This window comes from Trachinotus anak, unplaced genomic scaffold, assembly GCF_046630095.1.
Source record: "Trachinotus anak isolate AG129_WGS33_773 ecotype Australia unplaced genomic scaffold, CSIRO_AGI_Tana_v1 ptg000012l, whole genome shotgun sequence".
Classification (NCBI taxonomy): domain Eukaryota; kingdom Metazoa; phylum Chordata; class Actinopteri; order Carangiformes; family Carangidae; genus Trachinotus; species Trachinotus anak.
The window spans coordinates 24978117-25005605 of NW_027273863.1; the positions used below are offsets into that span (position 1 = coordinate 24978117).

The 27489-nt window shown below is 41.5% G+C and overlaps 2 protein-coding genes across 9 annotated transcripts in view; one reads left to right on the forward strand and one right to left on the reverse strand.

Annotated features, from left to right (window-relative positions):
- Positions 1–27489, forward strand: part of LOC139628679 (tripartite motif-containing protein 16-like) — a 276374-nt gene that overhangs the window by 113562 nt on the left and 135323 nt on the right. The gene's annotated exons all lie outside the window — the stretch shown is intronic.
- The window catches only part of LOC139628672 (disco-interacting protein 2 homolog C), a 190542-nt gene that overhangs the window by 49417 nt on the left and 113636 nt on the right, over positions 1–27489 (reverse strand). For 6 of the 7 annotated variants that reach the window (XM_071490602.1, XM_071490600.1, XM_071490597.1 and 3 more), the window contains 4 exons: positions 21843–22184; positions 9787–9948; positions 6643–6762; positions 5485–5682 (listed from right to left, as the gene is read on the reverse strand). In XM_071490602.1, coding sequence (XP_071346703.1) covers positions 5485–5682; positions 6643–6762; positions 9787–9948; positions 21843–22184 — 822 coding nt within the window. The remainder of the gene's footprint in view (positions 1–5484; positions 5683–6642; positions 6763–9786; positions 9949–21842; positions 22185–27489) is intronic. The other variant, XM_071490598.1, reaches the window with a different exon arrangement.

Consider the following 27489-nt stretch of genomic DNA (forward strand, 5'->3'; position numbering starts at 1 on the left):
TGACTCCAAGATAAAACTGGTTCTTCATGAGACAGTAGATCACACACTGAGCCCCTGACAACACATCTCTGCCCTGAAGCAAAAATTGAGACAAATTTGAGTAGATGATTACAGACGTTCAGAAACAGGTCGTTTGGATTCAGTTTGTTATTTGAGCATGAAGCAGCTTCAACCCCTGATGCAAACTGATAAAGGAATTAGATCTGATAATCACCACTGACTTTTTTTTTTTTTGAGCAATGAACTGCTTGTACTTTTGTGCTATCTGTTGTACAGTATTGTAATGTACACTACTGTATTATAATGTATTGAACCACAACTTATGGTTTGATATGTACCATAATGTAGTGTTTCATATGCACTTTACTACATGATGCACTTAATTAAAAAAAAATGTTTCTGCTGTAAAGTTGGACATTTGAACATGGGAGTCTATGGGGACTGACTCCCTGTTGGAGCCAGACTCTAGTGGTCATTAGAGGAACTGCAGCTTTAGGCTCTTCTGTGTTGGCTTCATCTTTCAGCCCTGGTGATGCCGCTTGGGTAAAACAAATACTCACACCTGTTTTTCTTGTCTTTTAAAAGTAACTTCTGTCTGTATCTCTATAGTAGTTTACAGTAATAACAGCCATGGTGGGGGCTGGGGATGGATGGGTAGGAGGAGATTCTACTGAATGGAAGAAACAAACGTGAACTAGTTCATTTTAATCTGTGTGAACCGAACCAAGCTGGTTCTGGGAGTTTGCATTTCTGATTTTGAAACAGGATTTTTAGTTTACAGAACACACTCCACACAAAGGCAGACACACACGTGGGTAACCAAAGAAAGAAAAAACACAACACGCAGAGCCTGAACAGTTTGTGTGTCCTCCACATGCTGTACACAAATCCAAGCGTCTTCATCGATAACGTGATTTGCTGGTGAACAACACAGGCCGCACTGTTTACAGAGGATCAAAGCTCCCGGAGAAACTCTTGACTCCCATGACTTTTTTTTTTTTTAAACAAACAGAAATGTATTTCTCTCCTGCCAATTATCTGGGGTTATCTGCAGTGCATTGTGCTGAGGGATGAGTTTAAGGACAGCGGGAGAATTCGGTATCATGAATTCTCTCTGTTCTCTGGGGGGGCGGAGGATGACTCGACAGGAAGAAACAAAACAAGTTTGTCCTTGTCGGCCGACATCAAAGGGACGACTCCACAGGAATGAAAGATAAAGGAAGATGGAGAGAGATTGAGATTCACACACACACACACACACACACACACACACACACACACACACACACACACACACACACACACACACACACACACACAGGCTCACCATGTCGTTGTCTCTCCGGTGAAGGACTCCTGAGTGCTAGCTGAAGACATTTCACAGTCTGGTGAGCACTCGTATTGCCTCATCATCATCTCCACACAAATCAGTTTGTTTCGTTACACACACACACACACACACACACACACACACACACACACACACACACACACACACACACACACACACACACACACACACACACACACTGTACGCCTATTTGGAGAAAGCCAATGCTCTTGTGATAAAGTTGCTGCCTATTCACATTTATCCCTCAGGTTAACGATTGTGTGTGTGTGTGTGTGTGTGTGTGTGTGTGTGTGTGTGGGAGTGTATGATTATGTGTAGTCAAGTGTGGTACAAATGTGCATGACAGCCACCAGCCTCCACAGAGTGGGAGAGGAGCTAAATACTTTACAAGCGCTGCACTTCAGGGCTCACAGGTTGATCTGCAGTTTGCACAACAACCCTCTGTGAAAGGTGAAGCTGGTCACCGGTTGTGATCTGCGGTGTGAACACTGCTCCGCAACAGTTTTGGTCAAATCGGCCCCCGCTGACTCAGCTTTTACTGTCAACATGAGATAAAATCAAAAGTCAACGGTCTTCACTCTCTGTTGCATCTCCCTTTCTTTCATTCTCCTTTCCCTACTTTTTCATTTTAGCTTTCCATCATTTTTATTGTCCTTTCTTCCTCATTACCTTCTTTTTCTTCTTTTTTCCTTTCTATTCTCTATCATTTCCTTCCTTATTTTATTTCTTCTTTTTTTGCTTCTTTTTCCTTTTGTCTTTCCTTTCTCAATTTATGATCCTTTTCCCCTTTTCTATCATTTCTGGTTTCCGTTTACCTTTTTTTTTCACTTCTGTTTTCCTCTTCTCTCCTTCCCCTTTTCTTTCCTACTTTCTTCAGAGTCTCTTCTTCTTCAGCTGATCTAATACAGGGCTTTTTTTCTAATCCAGCTCCAACTTGGTGATGTTGATGAAAACAGGGAAATGCAGCTGACAGGGAAATCTACTCTTCTTCACTGAACAATGACTTTTACTTGTAATGAAGTATATTTCACTGTCATTCTAGTTGGAAGTACTGATGCGAGTGCTTCTCCCACTTTGTTTGCTCGCCTGTGGGATGTTCTCTCTGTGAAGTGATGGGTCTGGAGTTCTCTTGGTATCACTTCATTCTCTCCGCTGTACAGATGGAGGTCCGGCTCTGATTCACGGGAACCTGAGAGAGGCAGCTCTGTTTACCGCCGCTAAATCTCTTTACACCCCGCGGACCAGAAGCCATTTTCTCTGCTGCCGCTTGGGAGATGGATAACTGGGATCTGCAGCCTTGAGCCACAGACCAAAGGCTGGACGTGGACTTAAACTGTGGCACTGAACTGAGGACGTGATGTGATTCAGCTGCAGTCAGTGTGTTTAGGGAGCTGAGCTGGGATAATAGGACTGCTGCAGGCGAGACGGCAGATATGTGTTTTGTATCATTTCACATCACTTTTTTATCATAGTGTGTGTATGTCCTCTCACTTCAGACTTATTTTCCTTTGTATTCTGATAAATCTAAGACTTAATGGACGTTTAAACTTCTGTCTCACAAAAAAATGTAATCAAGATTCTGCACCTCAGTTTCTCAGGCTCTAAACAGGGAGGCGGCCTTGTCTTACTCTACAAGTCTATTTTCAATTTTCCATTAAAAGTGGACGTTACATTTAACTCTTTTGAGGCTCTTACATTAAAACCATCTCCATCAGCTACAAATTGCTTTGTTCAGGACAACAGACTCTAAACCATTCTACCTTGTGGTACTGTGCAGACCACCTGGGCCTTACACCTTCTCACCTGGCCTGTTTAAGATCAGGTACACACCTCAACTACCAATTCTTATTGTTCGATGTTTAATCATAGTTTTGAGGAGGTGCATGAGCAGACTACGACGGATGAAGGCTCCAGTCTAACCTCCTGATGCTGAGATATAAATCCACTTTTAGTCTCTTTAACATTTAATGGGTAATGGGGTCACTTCAGTTCAGTTCTGCTTTTCTCTAACCTGAGGCATCATATGGGAAGGCTTCTTAGGAAACAGCTTAGGAAAAGGGCAGGTGTTTTCAAAAAATACTCGACAGGTGATTGGACGAACCATCTGTCATCATCATACGATGTAGTAGGAGAGACACAACGCAACAACGAAACACAGTCTGATGAGCTTTGAAAGCCAGTTAGCATGTCTGTAGACGATTCTTGCCGTCTTTGTTTATGCTCTTACAAAAACCAAAACAGTCGCCTCTCCGTAGCCGACCAAAGTTCCTCCCTCATAGTACGCTGATTGGTCCAAACCACTGTGGTTTGGCCATAAGTGAATCACTTGGAACCTGGCAAGATGGAGTCTCACTTGAGGGAAATCCAGCTGCCTCCCAAGCCTCCTTCATTTTGTTATTTTTGTTACTTTCTCCCTAAACTTTTGATGACAGCGTCTCATGTTTTGGGATCCAAACTAAAGGTCTTAAATACATTTGTCCTCACTTGTGCAGATTATTACGGCTACGAGCCATAGTTACGTTTGATTGTTAGGTGACCTCTAGTGACCGTGGGATTATAACAGGAGCATAGGAGGAGGTGAGGTGGCACGTTACATAGCAACAAGTCTGCGTACTGAGGAGGTCGGGATGAATGTAAGGGATCAACAAAACACTGGACTTTAAGACGGGACACTGCTGCTCGTTTCCCATTTCGAACTGAAAGTCAATGTTGTTTCTTTTAACTACCACAACACTGTCACATCATGAAAAGGTTAATTAATTATTTTCAAACTGTAATTTTTAATATGTATCTCTGGCCGCCAGTAGGGGTGCAACACTTCTGCCATATCAGAGGGTCGGGAGACAAACAGCCTTTATGGCATTTAGGTTGGGGGACTTGTGTGAAAGCACACTTAGGTTAAAATGACCAAGGACCAAAAGCATCTAAAATCATTGCCCATGTGATTGTAGCCAAAACGTCTATTAAGTAAATGACAGAATCATTAAGTAAGGAGCGAAATCCTCCAGACCTGTCAGCACAAAAGTTTTTTTGTGTCCCCTACGGAGACCGTGCTGTAAGTCACTCTGGAGATATTCCTGAGTAAATAATTCATCTACAAACATATTCTCAGAATCTGGTCCTTTAGGATAATAAACTCTCTCTCTCTGCAGCAGAGCAGCTTTCTTGAAAGCATCTTTTTCACACTTTGCTAATGTGCTTAGCACTCTGTCTGGCTGCCATTAGTGGAATTATGCTCACGCAGCGGGTGTTAAACATTGTTTGGTGCTTCAGTTAATCAGCTTGGTAAAGCCACCATATGTGCTCAGAAATGGGATGCAATGCAGAAAAAACCCTCTGCTGTATTCATATAGTACAAAAGCTATTTTTACTACAGGTCGGGTTGTTACGATAATATACTGAGAACTGATTGATTCAGGCTGCAGACAAGTCACATGGGCTGTCAGATATGTTTGTGTGTAAAAGCACTTATTTTTCATGATGCATTAAGTTCAGTGTTGTAACAAAATACTGGAAGCAGTGGTTTATTGATGGTTGACAAAAAAAATTTGGTCACAGATGACAACCAACAGGCTTCAATTCTCATTTCTGATCCATAATATTTAGATAATAAAGACTAATTATCAAGAATTAGGTGGCCAAGATAAAGTGACTCATGACACTATGTCATTTTTCATCTTAAATTCTATATTTTCATATAGTCTCACACACACTCACACGTGCAAACACACACACACATGGCACAGAGTATCAAAAACTGTCAAATACTATAAGCTGGCTCTGAACATCCAGTCAGATTTCTGATCTTGTTTACCAATGATCAGATTATATCTAAATTCAATCAAAATGTGGACAATTTGATTTAGTCTAAGTACCTGTGCAGCTACTTGTGTTCAGGCTTGGTTATTTTTGTCAAAGTATCAAAAAGTCATTTTTCCTGTCGGTATCCAAACAAACTTTTCAAATTTGCATGAGGCATCACTGTCACAATCTGGGAGTTTACATGTAAGAAAAAACAAGAGGGACCACAAAATTATTTCACACAAAAGACCCAAAGCTGTAGAGAAAGAAATGACCCCCCCGCCCCGTGTGGTTTCCCGCCCCGATCAGTGTTAAACCGAGGCTCCGCTCACCGTAGGTCAGCACGTAGAGCGGCTTGCCGTTGGTGTCCATGGTGCTGAGACAGGGGGCCTTCGGGGAGATGGTGCCCCACCTCTGCAGGGCCGCCTCCAGAGACGGGGGCCAGTTGGTTACCACGCCCAGCTGCTCGCCCTGCATGGCCACCATCTGGGCCCCCTCGGCCTTGGGCTGGTTGGGGTCTGGCTGCTGGACTGGAGGAGGCCAGGAGAAAATGGCAGAGGGTTAGGGTTACTTGAGACATTCTTCAAGGATTAAGATTAAAACTGAAAATGAGTGAATGTTTCTGGGACGTACTGTCTGTCAACACACTGATGAGCCACCCTGTTGCACTGGGTCACAGATATCTTAGTATAGAATATGTAAAATAGTACAGAACATAGATTTATCTTACAACCTGATTATTGACAGAAAATATCAGAAGTAACTTTTTTTTAATCTTCTTTTTACTTTAAAGAAGTATTTTTATGCATGCAGACTGACATCTGATCTTTTAAAGCAACACATAAAACATCTAACAACCATTTACATGAATAATTCTTGTATGAATTTATAAAAGTTACAGCCTTGAGAGTGATCCTCAGAAGGACAATATCATGATGATAATAAAGTTTTTTGTTATCAAATAATTGTAATGAACTTTGTTGGATTAGATGTAAGAGCATGAGCATGAGGGCTTGGGGGAAGCTACAACACACATCTATCACTGCTGTATCACCGAGAACATTCACAGGAAGGAAATGAAGCAGAGCACCATCTTAATGAATCTTAATGTCACACTGAACCAAACGGAGTCTTTCCAACATTTACTATTCGTGCTTAAATTATGAATTCACTTCTGGCTCCTGCAGCAGCTTTTGACTCTGAAAACAAAAGGCACCATGGCCTTAACCTTTGACCACCAAAATCTACTCAGTTCATCCTTGAAACCAAGTGGACAGTCCTGCCAAATCTGAATAAATTCCCTCAAGGCGTTACTGAGATATCGTGTTCGCAATCCAGTGCAGAAACATTAAAATGTGATGAAGCATGAAAACAAAAAGTAAAACAGAAGAAATAAAGTAAAAATAAATAGATAAAAGAAGAATGATGAGAAGACTTTTTAAAAAGGTGTACCAAGTATGTCCTAAAAGTAAAGGGAGTGAGGTAGTTACCCTCCAGGAGCTCCTCAAAGTCGTCGACAAAAAACTCTCTCAGTGGCGGCCGCTTAGGTCTCTTCAGGGTGTTGACAAGCTGCTGGATTTTGGCTGAAACTCTGCTGCTGACAGGAACACCTGCAGAGGAGGAGGAGGAGGAAGAGGAGGAAGAGGAGGAGGAGGAACACACACAGGAACACATACTTTAATGTAAATCCCAGACTAATTGTGCTTTCACTGGTGCACAAGTGAAGTAGCCGCCGCCTCCCGTTCCACCGAGCGACACGCTGAGTGGAGTTCTAGGTTCTAAACATTAAAGTGACACGTTTCCTCGAGCGAGCAATCAACAGAGCCGCTGCTAAACGCGACGCTGATGAGACAGAGGTGAAAAAGGGCAGATGACACGAAGGATGGGTGCAAATTGCTCTTTCACTAGGTCATAAAGCCAACTGTCAGAGTGAGGCGCTTTCAGGCGGAGAGGTGGGATGAGAGTGTAAGTGCTGACATCTGGATGTAAACAGATGTTTTGGCATTTCTGACCCACAGACATCAGTGAATGTTGACAACACAAGTCAGTGAGAGACAGGAAGTGCACGGCTCCAGATCGAACAGTAACGAACTGATTATTCACCCTCAGTCCTCTGGTGAACTTTCTGTTTGTGTCCTGGTGATGAAATCCTCAAGGATGAACACATAAACAAACGAATCAACATTTACAGGCCGTTTTAACGACTTCCTAGAAAATGTTTCATATTGTTTATGACAAATACATAATGTTCACATGCAGAGATGTTCATGGGTTGTATAGGGTTGTATAGGGGAGTGTACGTGTATATGAAAATACAACTACATATAAGGGAAAAACATTAAAATTAAAAGGTGAAAGAAAACATTTTCTCACCAAAACTAATAACTCAGATTGACCCTGAAACTGTTTCACATCTGTCAAAAGCTATCAAACAGTGACTCCTCTTGTTTTCTTCCTTTGTCTGTTTATGAATCAGTGCTTATTTCAAGGCTTGAAACAGTTTGGATGTGTCTGGCTCATTTCTTGCCGCCCAGGGCTAAACTCTCATCGGCTCACATCTGAATTCACTTCACATTCGATCATCCACACCTTGAAAATTTGCTTTGCATTCAGCCTCAGCACATTTTAACAAACACTGTCACATATTGGAGTTTGTGTGAAGGAAGCAGGGTCAGGGCAGGGCAGCACATACCCATGAAATTTCACAAAAGACTTAAGGTTGTGCTCAAACAGCAAGGTCCTACAAACAAAAATAAAACATCAGAAAGGAGGCGAGACATTTGCTTTATAGAAAAATAATGACGTTTTTTGGTTTAAATAATAAAAAATCCTCAGGAAAAATAATATGGGAAATCATTTTATTTTATTCTTCTTGTTATTCTCTTCATCTAATCAGAAAAAATATATTTTGAACTGGCACAAATTGAGTGTGTATTTGATTATACATTACAAATGTTTGATAATGTTTTATAGCCTAATAATTGTAGTGCTATGCTTCCAAACACCAGATTAATGAATTAAACCAAAAGAATCCTCACAAAAATGTGTTTAGATGTATAATCTACTGTAGGGAACGACCAGAGGGCAACAGACTGAAGCAAAATCTCTGCTCCCACACAGTGAATCAAAAGTTAAATCCTCAAAAATCCAAAGACAAACAGTTTATGCTACAACTTGCTTTGACTAAAGCTCCTCTCTGAAAACAAAAATGCACAGCAGCCATTTGTAAACTTGACAATAAAAAGATTCAGAATCTCTGATGACACCCTCTCAGTGCTTTGAAAAAGAGCCTCAGCTTTGTTGTGTCGCTTTCAGCCAAAAATCCCAATAAGCTCCCATCTGTAAACTCTGGCACCTGATCTGTCAATGCTGCTTCGCTGTGAACTGCGTTCAACGTCTCCATCCACGGCTGCATCGATCAGTAGGGTCTGCTGCAGCTCCACATCCCTCCAGAGACGGACTCATGAAACTGAGGACCAGAAAACTGGTGTCCTCAGTCATCTCTGAGGAGTCTGCAGGAACATCTGGATTCATCTTTTCTGATGCTAAAAAACATTTTACATCTGACCACAGCGTGTGTTGATGTTCAAAGAGCTGACTGATGCTAATGTGGCGAGAAAGGGAGATGTGAAATTCTGCTGCTATGGTTTGTTGTTTTGTTCAGACATTTGTGGATAGTTCAGCAAAAAAGACACGACCGACTGTGATGGAAAAACTGCCACCTGTAAGTCGACATGAGGGTCGGGATATGTGTCTGATTTTTCTGAGCCTTTTATCCTTTCCTAATAAAAAATAAATCTGAACAGCAGGCATTTAATATTAGGAAGCAATAAATGTTCTTCACAGGTGATTTTATGTCAGACTGGACATTTGATGGATTTAATTTAGACAGATTTAAGTTAGTCTATCAAGAACTGATTTGAAATGTTTCTCTCTAGAATCACACCTCCTGGTTCCATGTGAAGACAAAAATAAAAAAAAGACTTCTGATGAACCTGTTTTTGCAGACAAAGTCCTGCAGATTTGAACAGATATTATACAGAATGAAACCTTCTCTATAACAAGCCCCGTGATCTATATCATTATGTATTTAACAAATGCACTAGTATGGCTGCACATCACAGAATTTCTTAATCAACATAAAATCTGTTTCAAATGGTCCAAAACCTGTTTTATAATATCAAACCTGACAACTGATGACAATATTTAATGTTGCATTAAAGTCAGCTTAAAAGTTTGATGTTCCGCTCTTACAAAACGTACCTACCTCCTAAGTTTGCTCATATTTGTATTTAAAATGAGTTTTCATGGGCAAACTCTAAAAAAACTCGAGCCAATCTAATATTGATTTTCCCATTAAAAGTTACTGTAAAAAAGAACTTCACCAAACTTCATAAGATTTTTTCATATATGCAGGTTTCAGTGGGAAATTTTGGTCTGAACTCATCTACATTCATTTTTAGAGATGTTACCTTGAACTTTCATGGTTTAATTATTGTATAAATAAAAGTTTCAAGACATAATTCATATTTGAAGATAATAAATCAATATAATTATGCTCATTAAAGCATTAGAGAATGTAATTTTCTTATTGTAACTCTTCTCCCCAGACAATATTCCCAACCCTGACTCACCGTCTCCGGTCTCCATCAGCTCGGCGTTGCCGTACTTGGGCGTCTGCCTCTGAGCTGCGGGGCCAGCGCCCGGGGCTCTCTCCACCTGGATGCCATCGGTGGCGGTGGTATTGGCGGTGTTGTTGGTGTAACTGGTGACATCTGGAGGGGCAGAGTGGTTCTCTGGGATATGAGAAAACGGGGGGGATCGAGGAGGGAGGGAAGGCCTGGTTAGTACCCCCACACCCCCACACATCCTGCTGTTAAAACATTTTATTGGGGATTCTTACAATCAGCACCAGTGAGACTGTGTAGATACATGACAGCAGTTGGGGTTAATTATGTTGTTAGCTCAAATAGACATCTCACTGTTATAGTACATGAGGATAACAAGGATTTTTACACACCAGTTAGCTTAGAACACAGAGAACAGGAATATTAACCACGAAGATTTAACTGTTCTTGCTTGCACTGAAAACTGCAGCTGTAAACACTAAAACAGGATAACAATTACTTGCTTCTGAAATGTCACTATGGTAACAACTAAAGTTGAAGCACTGTAAATAGTTGAAGTGTCAGTTGAAGCTGAAGCACTAAAAAGGGATGAAGTGCGAGCTGAAGCGTCAGAGCTGACGTGTGGAAGTTTTAATTTAACTGCAACTGGTGAAATTAACCAATTTGCCTTCTGAAGTGCAAGTAATGAAAGGAGCTGAGGAGTCAGCTGAAGCCACTGTTCTGTAAGAAATGTTCAAGTCAAGTCAGTTTTTATTCAAATAGTGCCAAATCACAACAGAAGCTGTCTCAAGGCACTTTTCTACAGAGCAGGTCTAGACCGTACTACAATTCCCACCATGAGCAAGCACTGGTCGACTGTGGCCATGAACAGCTTCCGTTAAGAGGCAGAAACCTCGAACAGAACTGGAATCAGCTGCTAGTAAATTGGTTGAGGGTTGTCTTACAGTCAGTAACTTCAGAAACTAAAGTGATGCCAATTAAGTCGAAAGCTGGTTGACATTGGATTTAACGTTTGTTTGATCCTGTAGATATGATTATTTATCCTCGGACTAAATTATGAATGTTACTCTCTCATGGGCAGCAAGTTATTCAGCTAGAACACACTGTGTGGAGAATCAAATACTGATTAGTATCTGTGGTTGGACGATCTATCACTAACTTCTTGCAAAGAAATATTCAGCATCCACCAGAACCAGTATCACAACTCCCTCCACAATCCTGCCGTCATTTTCTCACTGATCAACGTGTGTCAACAAAAAAAAATGCCAGTCGTCTCAAACTACCCACCATCACATACTGTGTTGACTGCCTCTCTCTGAAGATAAAAAAAGACTCCATTTCCTTCAACACCCACACCTCAACATTCATTTTTAGGTCATTTCACCCCCTATTTTGTGCTACATTTAGATTGTGTTTCAGCCTATCTGGTGCGCCTGATGTTTCAAAGCTCCCACCATGCCTCAAATACCTCACATTTACCTCTTTCATGAGGCTCGGCTGCATTTCAACGACATCAATCGGTATTTACTGTTCTGCCCGAGGGATTCTTCACTTTGAGTGGTCGGAGCATGAAATGATGCAGGGGGAAGGATGTGTGGTGAATCTAAATATGGATGTGTGTAGGTACAGCCTGTGTGTCATTTACTGTCCCTTTGTGTTCACTCACCCATTTAGTTCAACCTAACTTTATTCTTATAAGAGCTGATTTTGCATCAGCAGAAAATGGATCTCGCCTTGTTCAGTTTTCAGTAATGTTGTATGAGGACTTTCTGTTATGAAGACATAGAGAACAGATGCTCATTAGCTTGCTACAATTAGCCTTCAGCCGGGTTTGAACTAGAATAACTTGCTTTCACCTTTACTTTTAAAAGTGCAAATACTAAGAGCGGAATTATGTTGTTGAATAAGAATGAAGGAACGACAAGTTAAAAATAAGAAAAGTAGGAAAGTATCTCCACCGAATGCTAGCAACAATTGTGGTGGGTCAACTAACATCCCTCCATTATGGTTCATATCTGAGATGGAGAAAGGAATACAGAAGAGTCAATGAGCCTTGCACTGCAAAGTCATGTTTAAAAGAGCTTCTTCTATGTTTTGCTATTTCTACAAAGCTAACATTAGCAGCGACACCTGTTTACGTACAAATCTAGAAGAAATGTCAGCTAAAACAAACTGCATCAAACTTCATTCTTTTACTCGCCAAGAGCTGTTTCCAATTTTGGAAAGCAACCCTCTTGTTTTTCTTCTATCTTCATCACTTCTACTGAACTTAGCATGCTAACCAGCTAGCCCTAGACCAGTTGTCTTGTCAGTTTCCGATAATGAGTCACCTTAGCGTCCAGTCTGCCCTTAGGATGTAGTGCTGCTCAGAAGAAGTATTATAGGCTCTTCTCTTGTAAACGCTCTAAGAAGCTCTTGGCGAGACTGGCCAGTACAGCTGTTAATGCTAGCATTGGCTATGTTGCAATAGCAAAACTTACAAATAGCTCCTTTAATAATAAGAAAATAGTAGTTGACAAAAAATGGTCCAATTATTTTCTTGAGCTCTAAAAAAAGAACAACAATCTGATACAGCCCTAGAAAAACTGCATAATACAATATATGCATGATCCTGTAATCAACCACAATTATCAAAGACGAGATAAAGAAAGGCTGATCAAAGATAAGAAGAACCGTATTACATGGCTGTGTATAAATATGTACACTTATGTATGAATGAACAACATGTATAAGGAAAAGTAATCAGGATCTTCCACCATGAGATGAAATGAGTGTAAGGTATATTCAACAAGGAAAAAACAATTTACTGATGTCAGGAAAGGTCAACATTTCATCAGTACAATTTTTTCCATCTGATTGCATCGGAAATAACAAATGGAGGATGTACCTTTTTGCTCTAGTTCTAAAAGACCCTCAGAAAAATGAACGCTGAGAGAGGGGGCCACTTGATTTAAACCTGAACTCCCTGCCTCCCTGTTTGCTTATTCCCTCTCAGCTTCCCACATGGAGCTCCGCTGCCTCAGTCAAGGACCAGAAGATAAAAGGGATCAAAATACTTCAGCCCACCGCCCTTCACAGCTTGAAGGTTCCCTCAGTGAAAAGGCAGCAGAGAAAGTTACAGCTGAGGGGTCTCATTCAGACGTGCTGCTCATGTACACAAAGAATCCACATCAGTCCATAATTAAATCCATAGATGATTATTCCACAAAAACCAAGCTATTTGATATACTATGACTCAAAAAGGTATTAAAAAACCTCAAATCTTTTTTAAAATGATGAAAATATATTTCATTTATACTGTTGGCATCTAGTTCACATTTTCATCCGATTAAAATGCTTCAGGATTTTGGTCATGGGTGTTTTCGTATTTTGATGGCTGTAAGCCTGTAGATTGTGAGTCACTCAACCATTAACCACCATGTTCTTTATTGTGGTCAACTTGAGTTTTTTCAAATCAGGTAATGTAGGGTAAAAGCATCGTATCGTGTTAGGTGTAATGAAGTTTACTGCAAGTGTTGCTGGAGTTTTTACCTCTTTGGACTTCTGATAAACTGAATCTTTCAAACTAATATTGTTGTATTGGCTGCATATAGAGTATATATAAACATGGGATCAATAAATCTTCATGTGGCATCAAGACAATGCGTAATATGGTTAAAATAAATGGAATCCTGAACCTTCCCCAAACTGTTGCTGATTATTATCGAATACATTATTGGTTTATGCAGCATTAAGATTTCTCTTCATTGGAACTGAGGGGCCAAACTGAAAACAGCAGCACACAATACAGCGTTTCATGCTTTAATTTCCTGCAGTGAATTATCTGCTGGTAGTATTTATTACTGCGGCTGTTGTAATATGTACTTTATTGTACTTCTCAGTCATACAAACAGGACCGTGCTGCGCAAACAAACACTTACTTCCAGTAAGAGAACAAAGATGTATTTTTATTCTGATCTCTCAGTCTCCCTCTTACTTAATATTTCATCATGGCTTGTTCTCTCTGGGAGATAGTGAGCTTCTATATGGACAGTTAGATGGCTATATATACATATACACCATACATATTTTATATTGTACATATTGAGTCGTTAATTTACACCTTGGTACAAAATTCACATGATAAAAGCTACTGCAATTCAAATTACTACAGTTTTATTGTCTCATTGGAAAATAGCAACGTTATCTAACTTAGTGTGTAAGTTCTGTGGCTTCATTTCTTCAATTTCCTGTCATCTATTCACTCCATTTTTCATGTTGACAGCTCTATGACATCTATGACAGGCTTTGCTTTTATGTCAATTGCAAAAAAATACCAACAACTTTTCTGAAGCACTGAGATGCTTTTTGGAAATTCTGGTTCTCTTCCATTGATTTATGCCAATAAACCTGGCAAATATTAAACCGAGTAAGATTTGAAAGCTTGAGAAAGACGAAAGATACATAGTGAGAGAAAAACAGGGGGAGATGATTCCCTGCAAAGCACTGAGCCAAAGCCAGCGAGACCAAACAGAATTCTTTATCCAGACATGGAGAGCATATCAATACTGCAGCACACAGCACAGGCATGCTAATTACTGTAGCACGCTGTATATCTTGTCTCTGCAACATCTGGACTGTCTGTTTGAGCTGCACTGAACTAGACATACACTGTCTGAAATCCTGTGTTGTTTATCTATGTGGGGAAGTGTGAGCGTGTCCTTATTTTGGACTAGTTGTGTGTGTGTGTGTGTGTGAAAGAGAGAGAGAGAGTACATGCACGTGCCTCCAGTGACCTCTTCAAAATGTATTTATGATGATGTGTGACAGGGAGGAATATCAGCGCTGGCTGAGGACGATGATGATGAATACCTCCTTCACTGCTGGAATACCAATCAAGGCCGGCTGAGGGAGCTGATTCAGGGACGTATCCCACTACGGGTCAACAAGGGTTTAAAGGTGGTTTGATGGGTAAAGATACTGTGGCTCAACGGTCACATGTTCAAAACCCACAAAATGTTCCATGTTTTACTTTCTCTGACAAACAACTTGCACTTGTACGAATCCTGACGTCAGCATTGGTGATTTATTGAAGTAATAGTGCATTCCATAGCAAAGTAGGAAGTGATGTGATACTGTTATAGCACCACTAAAAGTTGCAGGGAGAAGATTGGGGGCAATGTTTTGGTGTTTGATTTTAATACGATCACAACTTGTGGCCCATCTCCAACAAAATGTCGATGTTAAGCGTGAAGGCGGCAGACTGTGTCTGGGATGAACTTTCAATCTCAAGTTTTAAGTCAACATGGACAAGAAGTCTTTAAAGCTCTTGGCAAAATAGGAATACACAAAGATTTACAAATGATTTACGTGAAGACACAACTCTTTCATCTACAGATGGATCAACTGTGTGATACAACTGAAAGGTCCAGAACAGCTGGACCTTAGGATGACATTGTTTTATCATCTAATCAAGTTTTTCCTTATCCAAATTAAGGGTGTGAGGTTGTATAATGTTGTCGTTTATAGCTTTGAGAGTGATCCAGCTGTTGATCTTCACCCAAACCTTTGCTGGAATGTAGCTGTGGGGATTTTTTCCCAATACATCAGAAGTTAGAAAATGCCAGTGTGTTCTGTTTGTCCAAATATTCCAACAGTTCCTCATTAAAAGGTAACTTGAAAATGGGCTTGAAAAGTCAGATGTCAATCACGGGACTAAACAGCACTGATGATAGAGGATAACATTCACCAAAGCTGTCTGAGGAGTTACCTGTCAGTCTGCACAGCTTCATGGCTACACCCTGTTACAGTAAACACAGACCAGACCAAACAGAGCTAAACAGAACACGTCATTACACGTGTGAAAGCAACACACTGTTTCCATAACTTAACCTGACAGATCAGTCATTTCTGAGACCTTAACTGTGTAGCATCAGCTTATTCAGTTGAAAAACTCCACACTTTGCATTATGGTAAATCAGTGCTTTTGGATGGCACAGTTAATATATATCCACAAACACAGGCTGCTGTCCTCCAAAGTATAGAAATCTGATCGTCCAACGATGCTGCATCACAGACTGTGTCTCCAGGTTATTTTGAGGTATTTCATTCATATTTTAATGTAGGGCTTAAAACTGTGAGTCAGGAAATGTGACCATACCCCAGTAAGATAACACTGGCTGCTGTCGCAGGGTCCCAGCAGTTGTTCCATTATTCACCATCTGTGGAGCAGCTCCAGGATTTGCCTCTGGATGACACCACCACTACAGTCTGTTCCTGAACAGTTGAGCTTCAATGGAAGCTCAACTGTTTCCTCCCCAGGTAGCTGGTGAGCTGCCATCTTTGTTTTGATTGGGAAACAAAACAAACATGGAAAACAACATGGAAAATTGGGATAAAAAATCTTTCTTATCTTTCGGTCTGAGCTGTCTCTATACGTACGTACGTAACAGCAGCAGCGTTGCTGGGATGTGGTTGGGGTGGATAGTAGAGTCATGCTGTTGCAGTTTAATTGTAAAGAAACATTTTTTAAGAGATAGGGTTGATTGAATATTTTTTCATGTAGGTGGTTAGAAGAGTCTTTGTGATTCTGAAAATATTGTCAGAACACTGGTGTTTTTGACCTTCAAGCATTGCCAGTTAATTATCTGAATTATCTGAACCACATGTGTATTAATACAAGAAAGGCACAAACTGGAGGTAGTTGTTAAAAGACCAATACAAATAAATATACCTTGCCTTGCTTTTGAATCAGACTTTACCCAGCAACCTTTCAAAAGAAAAACTGTCCCTCAAGAGGAATTCAGCAGGACTTTTACTATTAGTCAACAGCAGAATCACAAGACACTTGATGAGTAACATCCAGGGACTTTTGGTTGCTCCCAAACTGCTGAACTGTTATTCTACAGAGACCACAGAGTTTTCCCCTGGAAGATATACAGCAATGTTAGGAGGCTAAACTACAGCACTATCCCAACAGATCTCATCCTGACGGCAGTCTTAATTATAGCAAATATGGGAGTGCTTCCAGAGCGGTGTTAATGGATTCAGGGTATATATTTTTCTGACAATGATGAATGGCTGATTAAAGTTCTGGTCTTTGAGCCTTTTCTTTTAGTGAATGCTCATTGTTCCCAGCGCCCTGGGTCACTGTGTTTTCTCAAGCAATCTAACAGAAACGGAGGGAGCCACTTCAATAAATGAGAGCATCAGCTGCTGATTTTTCACTTGCCAGACACGGAGCTGTGCCAAGCATCAAGTTGGCTGATGGAGTCTTGGGGTTGTAGCTACTTCTTAAAATATAGAACAAGTATAACTTGATGAGTCCATGTTATTCATGTTTTCTTTAAGTCTGGCTGTAAATGAGAACCTCTCTTTCACCAGACATGATCAGCGGTTAAATTCATTGATGCAGTGTTTGTGATTCCAGGCAGCAAATTGCAAGAATGCTGCAAAAAACAAGAGACTGACACAAAGCTAAAAAGAGGAAGCAGGCAGACAGCCTACATTCCACTACCATCTGCTTTCTGGCTTAGATGAAAAGCCATTTCAAAAGCAGATTGACTCTGGCTGAGCAAACAACTAAAAACATGCTGCATAATTAGCCAAATCAATACACAACGCCAAACAGAGTAACCTTGACTACAGCGACGACTCATTCAGACAAGCTGCTATCTAGCCTTTTTAAGAGCATTGTTGATTTTCTTCATCAACAACTCGCACTCTAAAAAGCTGCTTTCATGCATTCGACAACAACGCACAATGCTATTCCCAGCAAGGTTAGCATTGAAATGATGCTTTCTGAACTGCCACAACATGGCTAAGCAAATTTAATTAGCAGGGAACAACCAAGTTGAACAGCAAGCGTATGACGGAGGGGAAATGATTCACTGAAAATTAAGAGGGAAGAATACGACATCCCTGCCTCGTGCCAAGGGATGGCAGGAGACTGACCCTGCTTCTTGGCTCTCAGCCAGCCATGCTCCGACCTCAAACTTACCGGAGTGTCGTGACCCAGACTTTCCATTTTCTACCATAGCAGCTGGCACTGCCCTCCTCCTCCTCGAGGAGAGGTGGGTTAAAAGGCCTGCATGTGAGGAACAAGAGGGGAGGGGAATTTTGAAAAGTGGAGTCGAGTCGTGTGTCAGTCAGGAGAACTGACACACTTTACAATGATGGAGTCTTTTTTTTTTTTTCTTAACACAGCCATCAAAGCTAAATCTTACTTTAAACATTCTTCACTTCTGTGTATTTAGGTATTATAAAAAATTAACCATGATGTAGAAGAAAATCAATAAATTTGAGCAGGAAACTCTGGGGAAGTTGTGAGTAAATAGGTGCTCATTGGTATTGGTGTATTGGTTGTGTGGTTTTGTTATTAGCTTTTAGAAATGCCATTAATTCCTGTTAATTGATTCAGTGTTGTTGGGTTTTTAAATGGTGTGGAAGTGATTGGTCACAAGAAAAAGGTCTAAACAGGAAACTCCATAAAGCTCATAACACAGTAATATATGGTTATATAACGATTCATGCCCCCTCTATGGTTTCAGAGGAGAGGCCGGACAAAGAGAGATCCAATGACCACCGGATGAAAGTCAGTCTGCGTCACCTCGACTGGATTAGGGAAACCGGGAAACCCCCCTGGAGCAAGACCTCAGTGAGCAGCTGGTGACCGGACCTTGGCTCATGAGGCCTGGTTGGGCACAGCCTGAAAAAATTACATGGAGCCCCCTCCCTGTGGACCCACCAGCTGCAGGGATGGGCAGCAGGTTGAGGCGTGATGCAAGCTGGGCAGCAGGCCGGGTACGGGGCCTGGGCATACCAATCCCTGGCTTTGTGGACCAGCTCTAGGTACTTGGAATGTGACCTCTCAGGTGGGGAAAGAGGCGGAGTGGGTGTGGGAGAGCAGTACCAGCTTGATATAGTTGGGCTCACGAGCCTTTGTAGAATCTGTAATTGTTCTCATGATGCTGAGAAGTTTGTGTATTTTACTGCTAAGAGCTCGAGAATAACAATATTTCAACTTTCATCGAAACAGCACCACGTGCCTCTAAAGGGTTTTCAATAATTACGCAGCAACAGTGGCAGCACAAACAAGCACTTAGTGCCCTTATCTGTTAGGAAAAAACAGTAGCCAGTGACACAAACACAGTGTGAACCTAAACTCAGCCAAGAGTCCACCATAACAACCAGATCGTCTACAGAGATCCTTTAAAAGGGATCTGCAACCTGCAGGAAAATGTGGCAGGATGAAAGGAGTGACAACAAATTGGGGGAGATATCAGAGGAACACAAAGATATCTGCACATGCAGGCAGAGCTGTTCTGATAAGAGCTGAATGAGGGTGTACGGAAAACGATCTCCCCTAAGTATTTACATGCACAAACTGAAAACTCTAGAGACCAGGACCGCTGTGGCCTTGAACAAGGGAATAAGAAACAGAGCTGCAACCCACACTAACTACTTCCTCTGTGATGGACATGCTTAAAGAACTCAAACATGTACAACAACATGATGCAAAGTAACATGGGCTGTCTGTGAATACCGGACCTGCACCGGTCACAGCACTGACTGGGGAGGGAGTCAGTGGACGTTCACACCTGGTGCCACCTGAACACAAGTCCACACTTATTTTGAGATCAGACTACAGGTAAGGTAGGTGATTAGGGTCATGAATCTTTTCTGTGTTTTGGCAAAGTGACATGGGGCCTGGACCAGTTTTCATCAGCATGTTTTTAATGAGCATTTTTAATTTGCACATAAATATATGGGAGTGGAAATGACAAATTAAAAAATGAGTCCATCCACCCATTTTCTATACCGTTTATCCGAACCGGGTCACGGGGGGGCTGGAGCCAATCCCAGCTGAAATTGGGCGAGGGCGGGGTACACCCTGGACAGGCCGCCAGTCTATTACAGAGCTGACGTATGTCTAGAGATAAAAAAGTTTGGATAAGGTTGAAAAGTCTGAGCCTCTCTTCTGATTGGCTGACTGTTTTCTGAGTGAATAAAAATGAAGCAGATTTCAGGTAAACACTCAGAGAAACCAAATCCTGCAAGGTTGGATGGTGGGTCCAGGTTGGGCGGGGCTTGGGGTGTGGTTGAGAGAGGCGACAGCTTTGTTGTGACATCACAGAGTTCCAGAAGTCCTGATGGCTGGTTTTAAGGCTCAGTGTCTGAATACAGGCTGTGTGCATTTCTCTGTGGACTGAGGCTTTGATACTTTCACAGTATTAATATAGAACCTAGACCTGCTTTATAATCAAAAAAACACATGGACATCAACCTTTATACAATATGGGACCTTTAAAATCCAGAGGGGTGAATTTCACCTTAAATGCCAAACAGAGAGAGATGCTTTTAACTTTTTACCTGCAGTCTATTTCCTTCTCTCTTCCTCCCACAGTCCGACTGCTGAAGTAGATTTTCCTGCCGTCATCTTCACCATCTTCCTCAGTTCCCTCTTTGAACCTGACTGAGTGCTGCTCTGCCGAGGCCCACATGCTTTCAGCAGCTGCTCCCTCTGTAAACATCTTTCTGACTTTGCTAATTCCAGACTGCAGGGGAGCGCTGACACAGGAAATCAGTGGAAATGGGGCCCAAACAAATAAAAAACCAGCAAACCAGCCAGCGTGCAGAGAACCTTTCCCTGTCACATCAGAGCGACGGAGGAGCTGGATGCTGGCTGGGTGGAGCCGGTGGGGGCTCCCCTCTCTCTGTGTCTGCCCGTGCGTTATCTTCAGAGCTGGATACCAACGGTGCCAGCATGAAAACAAACCTGTAGCCGCCTGAGCGCTCAGTCACGACGCTACCTCAGCAGACAGTGTGGAGAAGACTCTCCACCCTGCTGTACTGTTGGTGCCACGTGCTGCCTTTAGTTTAGTTGGGGATTCACAATCTGTCCTTTGATTCGTACGTTCTTATGTCTATTTTAAATCCTCATCATTAAAAACTGACATAAGGACAGTGGAGGACAGTGGCAGAACATCACATATTGTATTTTCATGGCATTTCTTGGCAAAAATAAATAAAACTTTTAAAAAAGAATTGCCCATGTTTATGTTCAGATGTGTTCTCTGAAGAGGGAGATAAAAACAAACTGCAGATGGTGCTGTTAAAAAAAACACCAAAATTTGAGCAGCAGCAAAATGTGAATTTTTTTAAAAAGTGAAGCAACGTAGCAATTTAACAACAACAAAAAAGACTAACGTTTTGTGCACAAGATTACGACCCTCCACCTAAACACACTCTACCACCCAACATCCCTAGTTCACACCATTAAACTTCAAAGACTGAGCAGTAAGCCCACCCCCCTCTCACTACACACTCACACAGACACACACATCTCATGTAGTTTTATTAGAAACTAACTTCACCTACAGCTAAGAATAAACTCAAGGATAGTTGCTTTATTTAAAGACCAAATCAGACGAGCTTTGAAGTGAAGCTGCAGTTTTTTGGCCTTGTTGTTCCCAGAGTGGGAATCAGGGACCTGAACGGGGTCTTCTTTAACTACACCGTTAATTATCTGGATCTTAGGAAGTTGAAAGTAGACGAAATAAATGGAACAATTGCTGTAATAAGAGATTTTGCTGAAAACTCAGCGTCCCTGATACAAACACTTTATCAGTTTGGTTTCTAAGTCTAGGGATACTGAGGTAATAACATTATATTATTAAAATACTTAATTATCATAACTCAAAAAATGTCATGGTGGACAAAATTTGAGATGCAGGTAGTCATGTTAAATCTTTCTTTGTATATGTTTCTTTATTTTTTTCTTTTAATTCATTTGAATCATTACTTGCATGTGAAATATACCAGTTTAGGTAGGTAAGGACTTCTCTAGTGTGTGTCTAGATGTTTCTCTGGCTTTTGTTATAAAGGTCTGTGTTTTGCTAAAGGTTTTTGTTTGTGGGCCAGGATTGCTGGACTTTGGCCCCTGGTTGAAAAGGAGCTGGTTAGTGTGTTTTGACCTCTTGCCTGTAGTTTGATAAAAGATGTCCGTCTTCAGATTTGTCTCAAGGTGTCAGCATTAGCTCCAGAATCAGAGACATTCAGACCGTTGCGTCCGAACCTCTTACCTGTCTTGTGGTGGTGGTGGTGGTGGTGGTGATGGTGGTGACGGAGGTGGTGGTGGGCGGAGATGTGGACGTGTTGTGCCAGGACGTCAGCCAGCCTGCCGCCGGCTGCCCCGCTGCCCCCGCTGCGTGTGGAGGAAGAAGAGGACGAGGCCGTGGAGGAGGTGGTGGTGGTGGTGGAGGAGGTGCCGTGGATGGCCCGGCTGATCCAGTGCTCCATGCTGATGCTCCCCTCTCGGCTGGACGAGGTTCCTCCGCCGCCTCCTCCGTCCTCCTCTTCGCCATCGCCTCCTTCTCCTTCATCGCCGTCGCCCTGACCCTCGCCCTCCGAGCCAGAGGAAGTGTCTAAGCAGGAAAAAAGGTAAACAAAAGAAAAAAAGGAAAAAGAATAGGAAAGAAAAGAAGAAATAAAAACTAATAAAACCACAAAACAACTTGTGAGTCTTGATAACAGAAGAAAAAACTGCAGCCATCAAACCATGGACTCAGACCTTTGACTGATCCAGTCCTGATGCAACTGTAGACAACATAACGTTATATTTAGAGACAAACACAAAGACAGTGTCTGTGTATGTCCCAGTCTATTGTCTGTGGCCTGGAAAGGTTTCAGCTCCCATCTGTTTAAAGTCGCCGCAGGGGAGGAATGGAGTAAAGTTTGTTTTGTGTGTGTGTCTGTGTGTGTGTGTTTGTGTGTATATGGGTGTGGATTTGTGTGCACATATTTTGCATGCGATTTCCATAATGCCCACAGCATTAGGAGACTGATGATGGTGATGTGAATAACAACAGAAGCTGACCCAGTTCTCACACACATACACAAACAACCAGGTACTTTATGTGTGTGTTCACATTTTTGTTACCTCTCTGGGACCTTTTCTGATAGAAACACCGACCTCGTCAGGACCAGAGGTTCTCACGGGGAACAAAGCCCCAAAGTCCTAATGAGGGAAAACATCCTGGTTAAAGCAGGCGTTAGGGTTGGGTTAGGCTGTCCACAATGAATGGACCATCCTTCTCTGTGTGTGTTTCTGGGTTTGTACAGTTTCCTCATAGGGCAATCGCAGACACCCAGTCAAGGAAAGATCTCCAATCACCCAAACAAAGACGGAAAAACAAGAAGCAGGTCTTCAAACTTAAACGATCATGTAGGCCACGTCCCCTTCCTCAGATAGTTGGACTCAGGAAAAGACGTGGTTTGGGTTCAGTTAAGTGCAGCATGTAACTTCTGCCTCCAGGGGTCCCTCAATCAAAACAATACCAAAAGACACCATAGGGTGATGTCATGAAATAGTGTGGCATCATGGGAGTTGTTGTCTTCATCACCATTGTGATCAGGTTCTCCCAGTTTGGATTCCTTCAGTGTCAGAGGTTCAGGAGGTTTTTTATTAAAAAACGCTGAATAAAGCAGTTTCACTTTTTCACTCTTCAACACAGGACGTCTCGGAGCTGAGCTGTCAAACATTTACTCAGCTTTTTTTCTCTGATAACTTAAGATCCAGACATCCAATCATGGAAATCCCTCATCCAGTTAAAATATATAGTTATATTATAACTATATTATATATAAACATGTGGCTTAAAACTGGATAAAAAGTCTGTTTTGAGGCTTCTGACTGTTTCTAAAATGATGCATTTCTCTGGTTTAAGAATTGATGGAAACATCTGGTCCATAGATATTTTAATGCGGAAAAGTTACATATTATAACTTCAAGGCCAGAGGACCTTCGTCGTCATGGTTACAATAATAAACACAAAGTTAAGTTTGTCGGACGGTCGCGGATAAAAGAAGTTTCACACGGGAAAATGGGACACAAACACAACACAACAATCCCTCACTACCGATGCACAGCTTAAAAAAAAACATAAACAGGTGATGTAAAGTTCAACAACTTTTGCTGAAGTTAATTTTTACATCAAAGATTGTTTCCTTGTTTGGTCACTGTTACATTAAAAGATGACATTTGCAGTTCGTCACAGATTACAGCTGACATTTGTGGTTTAAAATGCCACGGGACTTGACGCGGTCTCAACATGTTAACTCCCATGGTGCTTTGCTGACATGCCTGACTGGCAAATCCGTGTCTCGTTATCAGCGGGGACCCCGTGGGGACTTCCAGTGACAAAGCACAAACATGTTGATGAAAAAATATGAGGCTGCCAGGCAACGCGGGAATCTCATGGAGCAAACACACACAAACGCCGAGAGAGAGAGAAGTGAGAGTGAGGAGCGAGGCCCTGATGCCCCGCAGCTTTTTATAAAGCTGAATTTTATTTAATGATGAGCTGAGAAAGTGAGAAATTGAGATGGTGCAGCGGTGAAAAGCCAACGTGAGAGTCAGAGTCGACTTGTCATGTCTGCACGACGTCGGCAGCACACGACTCTGCTGTCCTCGAATGAACCTCGCTGCCTGGCAGAAAGCCAGTGTGTGTATATGACTTTTACTGCTCCCTCGGGACATGTGCTTTTTAAATCTGCATGAAGGACTGCGTGTATTCCTGTGAGTCCTCGCAGCTTGTTTACCTTGTCTTGAGTAAAATGAAAGAGACTCAGAAGTTATGTGAATTTTCTGCATGTGAGCGCCTGGACAGACTGACACTGTGTTTTTATGTCCGCTGAATATGTGTGTGTGTCTGTTTGTGTGTGTGTGTGTGTGTGCAAGGGAAGTGTTTGTCAACATTTGTGAAAGATTTATGTTTGCGGCTGTTAATTGTTGCATTGTTCTGTGTCTATAAATGTGTGTCTGTTGTATTTATGAGCTACACTTACATATTCAGCTTGAAGTCTTAGCAATGCCAAGAACTCAGTGGACAAGGGGTGGACAAAATAACAGAGACACAAAAGACCAGCAAGGATTTAGCTTTGATATGCATTATATTTTTCTTATTGTGAACAAATCTCATGAAAACCAACTGTGTGTGTGTGTGTGTGTGTGTGTGTGTGTGTGTGTGTGTGTGTGTGTATGTGTGTCTACACCCTGATATATCTTCTTCCTCCATTGTTTCCAAAAAATATTAAAAACACATCAGTTGTTGCTCTGGCTGACATCATGAACACATACACATACACACACAAACACACCATCCTGCTGCCCCAAATACTCACTACAGCACCAAATATGGGTTAATCCGCCGAAAATAGTCCTTAATGAATGCACACTTTCCTCCTGTTTGAGAAATGCTTGGTAGAAACTACAGTGTCCAGGTGTTTTTTTTATCTAAATTACTGAATGAAAATGAAAATATATCTTTGTTTTTTTGTAGGATTTATGTCTTCAACAGGAAAACATAAATCAGAGGCACAGAAAGTCATGAAGTACAGAGAGAAGAGATTAGTATGTTGTCGTTTTGGGTCTGTTTATGGGATTAAATGACAATAAGATAAAGATAGAAGAACACCAGACTCATCCACTGTCTACTTATGAGTCGTAACAAACATCTTTGACATCATTTTGTCATTTACGTAATTTTTATTAGAAAATATACAATAATAATTTCCAATATTACTTGAATAAAATGTTACTTATATAGCCTATTTCTAGATGTATTTGTGGTTTATATTGGAGCACCTCTATCTCTCTTTCTAGTTTTGGGTGAAGATGGAAGAAAGAAAAAGAGAACTGATCAGAAGGAGATGAAGCAGGGAGATGGAGAAAGAGTAGGATGGAGGGATAGAAATTAAGCTTGAGGGACAGAGACAGAGGACAAGAACGTCCTGATAATGGACACTGTACATCTTGAGGTTTGATTACAGTGAATATGGATGTATGATCATCATGGTGCACTGAGGGAGCTGTGTCTGAACCAATCCAATAAAAGTCTCCCCACATTTATTCTTTAGCTGCTGTACAGTTCCTCTTTGTGTTGTTAGTCTAAATCAGGCCTTGCTTACTGAAACTCTGTGAGGCTCGACCATGCAGCCAGAGAGATAATGGCCTCATTAACATCCTCATTAAACGGCACCAGTTCCATAAAGTCGTGGATGACTGCCACCGCCACCCACCACCCTGGACAGATCCAGCAGGTAGCAGGTTAGGCTCAGTGACAGGGATCAAATCTGTCGCTTCAAAAATGCAATTAAATCAATGTGGAGCAAGGAAACAACATGTTGCGTGGTGGTTGACACAAGCACACGTGCTAACTAGTAGCAGTGATGCCAGGCCTGGAGAAAATAAAAGCCTGAGGCCAAACAGGGTCCAAAACTATAGAAATTAATCCAGCTCAGCAGTTTCTCTGCTGGATTTTTTCTTCTTCTTCTTCTATAATAGATGTGGAATCTACATTATTATTATTACATCACACAAATTGTAAACTGCAAACAAGACTTTATTTCAGTCTTTGGAGGCTCAGCCCTTCGTTAGTTAATAACAGTTGGACTGACTGTTTGAATAGATGTTCATGTTGTCTTCAAAATTCCAGAAAACTTAATAATAAAAACCCCAAATTTGTGACTTAGAGCTTTTTCTTCCACCTGACATGTTCATTTAAAGTACACCTGCTCAGCGGCAAACACATGAAATGAGAAACCTTAACTCCGCTCAGGGGGAGCAGAGTGGGGAGTCATACGTGACCTGACCGGTGACTGTTTTTAAAGCCTTTTCTGTCTTTTATGGTGAAGACACAGACAGGGAACTGGGGGAGGGGGGGGTCAACATGCCACAAATCAAATCAGGTAATGATAGTGTTAAATGCTGCACCACCAGGATGCCCAGAGGTTGTAAGAGTTACACTGTCCTACTGAACAGAAACGCCACAAAACGTCCAAGGAAATTCAACCTTTCTTGATTTTCATCCTTAAATAAAAGAGAACTGTGACTTAGTGCCCAAACCAGTTCAACAGAGGTTTTCCCAGAGGCAGAGACTAGTACTTATACTGCATGCACTGACCAGTAGATGAACTGGATATTAGTTTAGATCCCAAATGTCTATTTTAACCTGTGCTGTTTCTTTTAACACTGAGTTTAACACAGCAGCCCCGGTTAGAGACCATCAAGATAAATGGATGTAAGTGTAACTTTGTATCCACAGTAAATAATATAATATAATATCATCATAAAAAAGTATATGATGGTTTAAGGTGACTGCATAAAATAGTTTTATTCACTTTCTCAGGCTTACAGAACACTTTCTATATTCACATCACTCTGAGGCAATGTATGCCATAAAAGATGTTCATAAACTATTTAGAGATGAAACTGCACCACACAGAATCCATTTTCATTTTATGTCCTCAGTCTTCACAGTGAGCTGAAAGTAATAATGTAAAAGAAGTTTCCTGTAAAGCCGATATCCCCGCTCATCAGCACACCACACGAAATGAATTTTGTTATCAGTGTTACTCAGAACGAATAACGGCTGTGGCTTTGTGTCACTGAACTCTCACATTCCTGACATCCCCGACCAAACCGATGAGGCAAAATACAGAATAAAAGCATAATCTGTTTATAATGCCAACGCAGTGACTGTGGCATGTGATGACCAACTGTTTCAAGTTGGCGCTCATCAATCTCCAGGTTCTACCCAGGGGACCGTGCTCTCCGTCGGTGGAGGCTCGTCCCATTCAGTCACTGACTAACGTCACTGACATCAATACTGCATCTACGAGCTGCAGCAGCTTTCATCAGCTCCATATTCACACAAACTCACCCCGTTT